This window comes from Arvicola amphibius, chromosome 9 (assembly GCF_903992535.2).
Source record: "Arvicola amphibius chromosome 9, mArvAmp1.2, whole genome shotgun sequence".
Taxonomy (NCBI): Eukaryota; Metazoa; Chordata; class Mammalia; order Rodentia; family Cricetidae; genus Arvicola; species Arvicola amphibius.
The window spans coordinates 41,153,341-41,163,446 of NC_052055.2; the positions used below are offsets into that span (position 1 = coordinate 41,153,341).

A 10,106-nucleotide genomic window follows, 5' to 3' on the forward strand; every position below is an offset into this window, starting at 1 on the left:
GGGACCAGACAGACAGACACAGAAGACAGATGCCAGGGACCAGACAGACAGACACAGAAGATAGATGCCAGGGACCAGACAGACAGACATGAAGGAAGCAGGAAAGTAAGACACACAGAAAGAAAGGAAGGCAAAGAGCTCCAAAGAAAGATGTAGATGGATAGAAACAGATTAAAGGAAGACAAAAGAGCTAGTGAGACAAGCCTAGGCTAAGGCCAGCATTCATTATTAATAATAAGTCTCCATGTCTTTATTTAGGAGCTAGTTGGAGGCCACAAGATAATTCCAACCACAAATGGCATCCAACGTGGGCGCCAAATTTCCCCACAGGCCCTCGGGAAGCTGGAAAGGGGGTGAGGCAGGATAGGGCTCCTTTAGAGGAGCTGCTGTGCACAGAGCACTTGAACAGCTGGCACACTGAGCAGAAAGAACAAGCGTGAAACACGGCCCCAGGGCAGGCAGCGGTGCCCGAGAGCTGGGCAGTGGAAAGGAGCTCTTAGCGCAACACAGCTCCCAGCCAGAGCTGCAGGCAGAAGGCTGGTCTCTCAGGGACCCAAGGAGGGGTGAGGCCAACCAACAGAGCCACAAGGGAGAGGGCGGAGCTGCCAATTAACAGTTTAAGATTTGCTCACATGGTCAGAGAAGGCTACAGGTACACAGGAAAACAGGACCAGCCTGAAAAACCATTACACAGTTTACAATGTGCTTATGTGCTTAAGACAATAAAGTGGGTATAGACGACCATAGGAAAGAATAATAGTTTAAAAGTAAATAAGTAAAATTTTAAAGAGGAAAGTAATGTAAAAAGAATAAACCAGGTAACATGGTAAATAAGCAGGGAGTCTGGATCCTGTATGGGGCTTTGTTGACTTTGAATTTTTTTGAATGCTCATGAGTGAACAATAGTTGCTGAAAGACATGGGATTGTAAAGGAATTGCTTGATTTAGTCTGCCTAAATATTTTAGGAATTACTTAACTTTAAAATGGAATTCCAAAAATATATTGTGTTGGGTAAAAGGTAATATTTTTGTTTCCACAGGAAATAAAAAGCTGTGGATTCCTTCTAAATTAATAGAGCCTAGATTTGATTGGGGAGACCCCTCAAAATCTTGGCTACTGACATAGAGAAATAATCTGAGAAAAACTATAAGGTGGGTGATTTCTATGGTGATCCCTTGACATGGGACTATCTAAGGGCTGGATGAGACATGATAAACCTGGTTGGTTTGTTGCTTTCATTGGTTAAATAAAGAGATTGCCTTGGCCTTTTGATAGGGAAGCCCTTAGGTGGGTGGAGTAGACAGAACAGGATGCTGGGAAGAAGGTAGGCTGAGAGAGCCGCCCACCATGAAGCTGCCATGTAGGACATGCTGAATCTTTCCCCGTAAGCCACGGCCTCGGATATAAGCTAGCCGGGCAGCGGGAAGCAGCCCGCTCCTTTTTACTACATTGGTTAGAGAATCCTGTGACTCATTACATTCCATCACACATGTGGCATGGAAAGAAATTTGGTTATACAGTCCCAACAAACTTATGAAGTTGACAGATATCTTTTATCTGATGAAACATAAAATAAAATTCTCTTTGGCCAGCTTGTGTACAACACACAGTTCACACTTGTGGTAATGCAGATATATATGTTACCTTTGAAAGTTTGTGTGTTTTCAGGATAGAGGATCAGACACCAATGAAAATGGGTGGCCCATGTGATACAGCCTTTCAGAGTGCATCTGTCACAGTTTCTTCAGAGGTCTGCATTAAGAAGAACTTCAAGCTTGCTAGCTGAGCTGGTCCAGCCTCACAGACTATTCTAGCCAGGACTTCAGAGAAGCTTGCACTTTCCCATTACACAGACTGCACAACAAAGGCGATGGCCACTTTTCCTTGGATTTGACCATTATCTCATTTTTTCAGGGTTCTCTGGGGATGCTGCCACCCTCGGACAATAAGAAGCAGTCTAGAGAATACAATGCCCACATCCCCAAGAGATGGGGTGGTTGTTTTCAGTAATTTAGTGGTTCTGGTGCTTTGCATCATTTAGTGGGTAAATAGGAATATAAGATAAAAAGACAATTATTCATCTCAAATATTTTACACTGGTAGAGTTTTTTGTATGTGATACAAATTTAAGGTTATTTTGTTATACCATATATAAATGTGTTTCTATTCTTATTTAAGTCATTGTACCAATGCAGCTTATTTAAAAAATGCATATAAAGTTCTGGAGCTTGGAAGTTATTGCTTATGAAAATTAAAATGCAGGTTAGTAGTTACCCATCTATGACAACTAAACTTGTAGTCTTATTAGATGTGTTTTCAGGGTTAGACAGATATATTTTAGATGGGTGATATTCAAATGCTTCAGAGACCCACAAAATATGACATTTAAGATGTCTAGATTAGGATACATTGGCATAAGATTTTCATGAGAGAGAGACATGTCTGCTCTTAGCAGCACCAATCTACTTCATCAAAAGGGCATTGAAGAACTTCCATATAGAGTTTGCTTTCATTGTGGCAAAGCTATCCATTTGGTCAAGAATCTGCCTTTGCCACAACTGCTGATAGTATACTGTATAAACCAAACAACCAAAACATAAAGAAAAAGGACTGTTGAACTTTTCCAAGACAAGGTGAGACAGTCCTTTTAAATACCTGCTTCATAGAAAAGCCTGTCAAATAATCTAGACCTGTGACCAAAGACGGATGCCCAATGGTGCAGAGGAACATTGAGTGGCTGTGCAGGCAGCCAGCTGTTACTGCCATTTCTATAGTTTAGGAAGTCCTGTGCCTTGTACTTCCTGTTCCTCAGGTACAATTATGTCCTTCCCAGGACTCAGATGGAAGCAAAGACAAGATAATTACAAATAAACAGAAACACGTTAGATTAAGTTAAAAGAGCTAGTGGGACAAGCCTAAGCTAAGGCCAATCATTCATAAATAATGATGGGTCTTCATGTCTTTATTTAGAAGCAGGGTGGCTGCCCTAAGAAAATTCCAATTATATCTGACTCCTTAAGACTCCACCTGCCAGAAGCCATGTGATGTCACACTTCCTGGTCTTTCCATTACACCTTGCACTAATGAAATAAGTCCAAGGTAACCTCTGACCCCACAGAGCCTGTCACTAGGAAGTTGCAATGTCTACATATTGGGGACCCAGATCTCTGTCTATCCTGTGGCTTCAACATCATTATGTGCAGCCAGAAGTGCTGTGATCTCTTTTGCCCTTAATTGCTATGTGTGTGTATGACTCTCTCTCTCTCTCTCTCTCTCTCTCTCTCTCTCTCTCTCTCTCTCTCTCTCTCTCTCTCTCTCTCTCTCTCTCTCTGTGTGTGTGTGTGTGTGTGTGTGTGTACATGTGTGCATGTGTGTGTCTGTGTGTGTGTGTGTGTGCATGTGAGTGTGTAAGCTATACTACATGTTCTCTACACAGGGTCTGGTGGGTAGCTGACATTCCAGAACTTCCACCACTGAATCAATCCACTCTTTTTTCTGTTAGTATAGTTTATATTTATCATATAATTTTAAAGTAATTGGAAGCATATGGTATATATTCTCTGGAATCTATATTCTTTTTTTGCCTGTAAATCTGTCTATTTTATTTCTTTTTTCTCATGGTTTATTTTTTTTATTTAAAAATTTCCATCTCCTCCCCTCCCCTCCACCCATACCCCCCTCCCTACATCTCCAAAAAATATGGCCATGAATATGACCACAGGCCACAGCTCATCTCCAGTCAGCTACCTCAGAGCGACATCACTGCTCCTAGGTCATTCTGCAAACATCTTAACCACTGCAACCACGTACGGTCAGGAAGGAGACCTCTTATTGCAACCTGGCATCTGGTCCCTAGGGAAGATGGCAAGACTGTCCTTTCCCTAGTGCCTTGAGTTGAGCTGCTGTGTTCTCTCTTCCATCTGAGTGACAGGAGGAGTCAGAGCACTCTAGGAAGGTTTGCCTCAGTTTCCCACCTCTTCTTCCCTCCCCGGGTGCTTACTCTCTGGAGGGCATCAGGAGGTGGGGGCAGACTCCACAGCAGCTGGGCATGCTGGTTATGTTAGGCTGAGGACTGTGAGCATGGGGCACAAATGTCCAGGGAACCCCTGCTCCCAGGGACATAGAAAAGTCACTCGTCTGACATGCCACACATTCAGAGCTTAAAGGACTATAGGACATCGCCTCAGACTGGAGTAAGACCTTCCAGATCCACTAAAAGGGGAAGGAGGAGGGTTGTGCAGATGTCCCTACAGTGAAACACACTGACTACTCTTACTGATGACCCAGGCTTGGCTCCCAGGACCTGCAGGAGGTTGACAACTAACTGTGACTCAATCCCTGCAGATCCCATGGACTCCGGTCCTCCTCAGGCGCCGCACACATGCAAGCAAACACCCACGAATGCACGATCAAAATAAGGGGGTAGGGAGGGGAGAAGCAATTCTGGCAAACAATGTGGCTATTCCTGTAGGCAGCTAGGAGGTGGGATTGTGAAGTAAAGTTACACCAGCATGGTGAGCGTTTGGTCCTGAACATTACAAAAGCCATTATCTGACCATTAGGTTAGGGTGGTGGAGCATCCCTAACATTCCATGACAGAGTCAGTGGGAGGACATTTTCTATTTCACAAGAGAAAAGCAAACCAGTGTCTGCACAGCTGTGTCTCAAGCATGCCACAGAGGATGGGGGCTTGGGATGCTACTGTCTGGCCTCACTTTATATGGAGACTAAGATGAGCCCTGAGGGCTGCTGCATGTCTCCATGTTCTCCCTGGACCCACCAAACCCCAAATTTCCAAGATTCTTGAGCTTTCCTAGTGAGAAATACCCATTATATCATGCCCACAGGCTTGCTGGGAGCACTCTCCCCGGTCTGGAGAGATGGCCCCAGACAGCACAGCAGGATCCTGCCCATCCTCCTGGATTCTGACACCTTTTCCTACAGCAAATGTTCTCCTGCATCCCTTCACTGCAGCATGCAGAGCTGGGAGGTCAGAAGCTTTTCTAGCAGTGAAAGACCCCTTAACCATGGGTAACACTTCAGGATCCTGGGGATCTAAACCAACATCTCTTCCCAAAACAAGAATTGTGCTGAATCCCACAACAAGGCATTCACACTTCCTCACAGGAACCACAGAGTTCTGACTTCTGTCTGCGGTTTGCCACCAACCCAGCAGTCATTGATGGCCTTTACCTGTGATCTACGGTCAATCACTGAACACCACCAGAACAACCTCTCTTCCTACTTTGTCCAGATGCTTCCCCTTCTCATTCTCTCCTTCGTTCCCTCCTCTGTCTCTTAATCACCTCCTGACCTACTCACCTATTTACTCTGTTTGAGAAAGGATCACAATGAGTAGTAGGGCCATACAGCCAGGGCTGGCCTGAACTTGCAATCTTCTTGCCTCAGCCTCCCTCGTGCTATACTGCAGGCCCATGCCATTGCTGTTGGTTTAGTAAACTCTGCTCACAACATGAAAGTTGTTCAAAAGGGAGGTCTGGGACAGAGGGGAAAGATTATACCCTGTTGTCTTAGGACACAATGAAGACAAGGATGGAGTTGGACCTGCAATCTGAGTGGAACCACAGATCAGGTTTATTGGACATCAATCAGCACTGCTGAGGAGAAGGATGGAGCTTCTGTCCTTTCTAGCGCACAACTGCACAAAGCTCATAGGGGGTTGGGATAACTGGCAATGCGAAGATGCCATAGTCGCTGGGTCGGGGCTGTCCACTGGGCACCGAGAAGCTAAAGCGCTGCAGGAGGCAGGTGAAGAAAAGGAAGAGCTCCATGCGGGCCAGGGGCTCCCCCAGGCAAGCTCGGCGGCCTGTGGGTGGGAAAGGGGCTCAGTCAGTCTGGGGCCTGATGGATGCTCTGCCCTCCAAGGCACCCTGGAAAGAGACATGGAGACAGGCGTCCCACAGGACCTGCTGAGAAGGGCATGAAGGCCTCATGCTTCACAAAGCGGCCCTGGGCATCCAGGAAGTGCTCAGGATGGAAGCGGAGGGGCTTCTCCCAGACAGTCTCATCCTTCAGCACTGAGGACAGGTTGGTGATGAGGGTCGTCCCCTGGCAGCAGACACATGGAGTGAACATGGATTGGGATGGGACTGCCAATACCCTGGTTACATGCACAACCTCTTCCTGCACACATGGGGTTCTTTCATTCACCTCAACCTCAGATCCCCTTGGTATCATTTTCTGGTACCATTCAAGGCCATATGGTGAAGTTACTCTAAGTACCCGAATCAAAAGCTGAAACTGGGTTCAGTGCTCCCTGCAATCCTGTGGTTTATTATTAGTGTGCTTATTCCACTAGACATCCCTCTTCCCTGGGAGTCCTGGGCAATGGCTGCAGTGTACTCACACCCAGGCTGGTCCCTTCACCATCTGCAAATCCAGGATGTGGGGCACTTGGTCTTTATACCACTTTGTTTGCTGAGTAGTGACCCTGGGACGACAGTATACATGCTTACCTTGGGGATGAGGAAGCCCTGTACTTCAATGTCACGGGATGTCATGTGTGGTATATTCACTGGGACGAGGTCACCAAATCGCTGCACCTCATGAATGACAGCATTGGTGTAGGGCATGCGGGCCTGGTCTGCCATCTCTGGACGCCGCACCTGACCTATGACTTCATCAATCTCCTGTTGGACACGGCCTGGAGGAACAGCCTTCCTTCAGTGACACAGTCCCTTAGTGGCTCTACCTTGAACACTGGGTAGGTAGGTGACTTAAGACTCCCATCAGAATTACAGGTTTCTGGGTCAAGGTGATGTTGAAGCCCCCACCTTCTCAAATACTTCTATCTTTCTTCCCTTACCCTCCCTCACAGGCTCAGCCAGGCTCACTCTGCACATCTGGGTGTAGGATCATGAGCAGCAGGGCCCAGGACAGTGTCGTTGAAGTAGTAAGCATCCCTGCAGTGAACAGGTCAGTTACTACTGCACGCAGGTTCCCATCGGTGAAGCTGCTTTCAGGTTTCCCCTTGGCCTGGGCAGACAGAGAAGGTAGACTCAGGAACAAAGGCAGTAAACCCCAACATGATCCACCAGTGTGTTCAAGCACCCCAGGTGTTGGGGTCATGGATGACATACAAACCCCACGTGCCTGGCATCACAACTCACAGAACACTTCAGCCCAAAGGTCCTGTCCCTATCTTTATTGCTATCCTCACCTTCTCCATCTCAGCCAGAAATGCATCTGTCAGGTCTCGGGGTGGCTGGGCAGGATCCCAGGTTCCCTTGTGCTCAGTCAACAACTTATCCAGTAAGTTTGTCAATGCCTTCATTTTGGGAAAGGCTTTACCAGGCAGCCCAGGGATGCGCAGGAGCACCGGGAATGTGTTCACCAGCTGTAAAGGTACAGGTCTAGGTGTTTTTTATTCCTAATTAAGAATCAATTGAATGTGTGCATGTGTGTGTGTGTGTGTGCATGTGCGTGTGTGTGTGTGTGTGTGTGTGCGTGTGTGTGTATACCTGCATGTGCACTCTCACATGTACATGTCCACAAAGACTCCTGTTTGAGGTCAGAGAACAACTTGTAGAGTAGGATCTATCTCCACGTGAGTCCCAGGGATCCAGCTCAGAACTCCAGGCTTCCATGGTAAGTGCCTTCACCCACAGGCCATCTTTCTTGACCCTGGATGCTACTTCTGCCCAGTGTTCACCTTGACCAGACTCAGTTCCCAGCCCCTATCTTTTTAGCTCCCAGCCTCTTCCAAAAAGGACTCAGGATCTGTTTGTCCCCAAACAACACCTGCTATGTCTTCAAGTCTTTCCTGTATGTTGTCTTTAGCCCAGGGTGAACAAAATGTCTATTCTGCTCTGTACATCTAACGGGCTTATGTGGTTTCCATGTAGACAGGGGCAGAGCCTCACACCCCTTTTTAGAGCCTTGGTCCACTCTTCCCCTCCTTTTATCTGAGATTTGCCAAGGGTAAGGGCTTTCCTCCTGCATTTGACTATCACACAAGGTCCTCACCCTATTCCCCATGAATGAACATTCATTTTGATTTTACAGCACAGAAGTGGCCATGCACACTGACTGCCCTGAGCTTTATACCTCAGCAGTGAAGCCAGTGTCCTCTCCAAGACTTTCCTGTAACATTTTGATCAGCTCATTGAAGAAAGGATCTTCATACTCAAAGCGATGGGCATAAATGAGGGATGAAATCACATTGCATGCACCTTTGTTCAGGAGGGTTTGGGGATTAAATGGTTGTCCTAGGAGCAGAGATGACAGCAAGTTAGGACGTCGTTTTTAAGTGCGAGCCCATATCTCTACCTCTCACCCGTCACCCACCAGCCTCCTTGGTGATGGCATCACAGAGGTGTCCAGCTTCCTCTGTCACCCATTGCTCCAGGGATTTCTTGCCCAGGCCAAAGTCTCGCATGGTGGACACAGAGAATCGCCGTTGTTCTCGCCATTCAGGCCCATAAGGTGCTAATGCCACACCTGCAGGGACATCTGTGTGTAACCAAGGATACATGGCTGTGCTGTCTGCTCTGCTCCCAACATTTCCCTGTGGTCAGTCTGAGCCATCAGTGCCCCAGTACTTTGCTATCAAATCAGCACGTGCAGCTTTGGAGGCTCCACCCTCCATTGCAGTGATTTTCCCTCCATTATCTGAGCACAGCCCCTCCATTAGGCCCTGCCCATCTTCTGGTCACTGCTCCTCAAGCCCTGTTCTCTCTGCCCTGTCCCCACTATAGCTCTTTGCCTTTTGCTTTGGGCCCATAGCCCATGACACCATAGACAGGCACTGCAGGGCGGTCAGCAGTGTCCTCTCCACAGGCCACCAGCGCTTCCCGCACCGCCTTCAGTCCACTGATCACAACCATGGGCTTCCAGGCCATCTGCAGGCTGAACACGTCACCATAGCGTTGACGAAGCTGAAGTAGAGGTTCAGAATGCTTAGTAAGTGGAGATCCCTAGCAGACTGGATAATCCAAGCATTACGTGTGTGTGTGTGTGTATTTGTGTATGACATGTGCAGTTGCACATAAGCACATTTTGTGGTATGCATTCTGAACCTTGGTCCTGCCCTATGCTGGGCAAATGCTCTACCACTGACAACATCTCTAGCCTGAGGTATGAAACCTTCTGCCTGCATGATCCTATCTTCTTAATCCAGCAAAGTTGTCATAATAGATACGATCACTAAGATGTCACCTTGCGAGAAAAAGTTCCATGCTCCCTCATACCCCACCATACATGAGGGAATTCAGGTTCCTGAGATGCTTAGAAAGGCCTGAGACCATACAGCAGCAAGAGATTATAACAGACAGTGCCAACCCTCACTGACACGCTACAATGAAACCTGACTCCTTCCCTCTGCCCTGAGACCTCAGTCACTGATGGGATCACAAGGGAACTGAGACCTTCCTGACCTCTGTCCTATCCAACCCCACTCCACACCTGCCTTCACAGCCTTTTCCATATGTCTCTGCTCTTACAAAGTGCCACAAGGCAGCCACTAAGCCTTCTTCCTCTTGGTGGCCATCTTCCTGTATATTCTGTGGCTTCAGCACCCCCATGTACTGCTGGGGGCCCCATGACCTCTACTGCCAGCTCTCACCTTGTACACACTATATGGCAAGTTCTCGAAGTCCACCTGCAGGAGGTTTCCCAGCCCAGGTAGGGGCACAGGACCCGGAGGGTAGCAGGAAGTCCAGAACTTGCGTCGGTGCATCAGGTCCACCAGGAGCAGGAAGATGGCCGTGAATAGGAGCACAGACCACAGGCCATCTCCAGTCAGCAGTGCCATGGCTTCCCAGGCTGGTTGGGGAAATGCTAGCACCAGACACCTGGGATCAGGAAAGACACTCTGAGGACAGACTGGGCACCTGGTCCCTTATGAACGGGAGAAGGCTGCACTTTGTTCTCTGCCTAGAGCCAAGTAGCTCTGTTTACTGTTCAGTCAGGTTGTGTAGCAAGACATCAGGCATGTCCAGGGCAAGTCTGCTCAGAGGTTCATGCCCTTTCTTTTCTCGATGGGTACTTTTTAATGGAAGTAGCTTCAGCTTCTCCCCAGAGAGCTGACCACAGTGGTTATGTAGGGTTTGGCACTGTGAGCACAGTGGGCAGAGGACCAGTGGAC

The 10,106-nt window shown here is 47.8% G+C and overlaps 1 protein-coding gene across 1 annotated transcript; it reads right to left on the reverse strand.

Moving 5' to 3' along the window:
* Window positions 1-5,574: 5,574 nt before the first annotated feature.
* On the reverse strand, window positions 5,575-9,896 carry LOC119823028 (cytochrome P450 2D27-like). The gene is made up of 9 exons (XM_038342768.2): window positions 9,585-9,896; window positions 8,727-8,898; window positions 8,309-8,461; window positions 8,069-8,229; window positions 7,182-7,358; window positions 6,856-6,997; window positions 6,478-6,665; window positions 5,929-6,070; window positions 5,575-5,828 (listed from the first exon to the last, which is right to left on the reverse strand). Exons 1-9 carry the CDS (start codon window positions 9,771-9,773, stop codon window positions 5,650-5,652), a joined length of 1,503 nt encoding a protein of 500 aa, XP_038198696.1. The 5' UTR covers window positions 9,774-9,896; the 3' UTR covers window positions 5,575-5,649.
* Between the last annotated feature and the right edge of the window lie 210 nt (window positions 9,897-10,106).

Coding starts and splice junctions, on each gene's coding strand:
- LOC119823028 (XM_038342768.2), bottom strand. CDS start 9,773: ATGGCACTGCTGACTGGAGATGGCCTGTGGTCTGTGCTCCTATTCACG. Junction 8,230..8,308: donor TGCCATCACCAAGGAGGCTG/GTGGGTGACGGG, acceptor CTCTGCTCCTAG/GACAACCATTTAATCCCCAA. Junction 6,666..6,855: donor CCTACACCCAGATGTGCAGA/GTGAGCCTGGCT, acceptor CTGTTCCTCCAG/GCCGTGTCCAACAGGAGATT.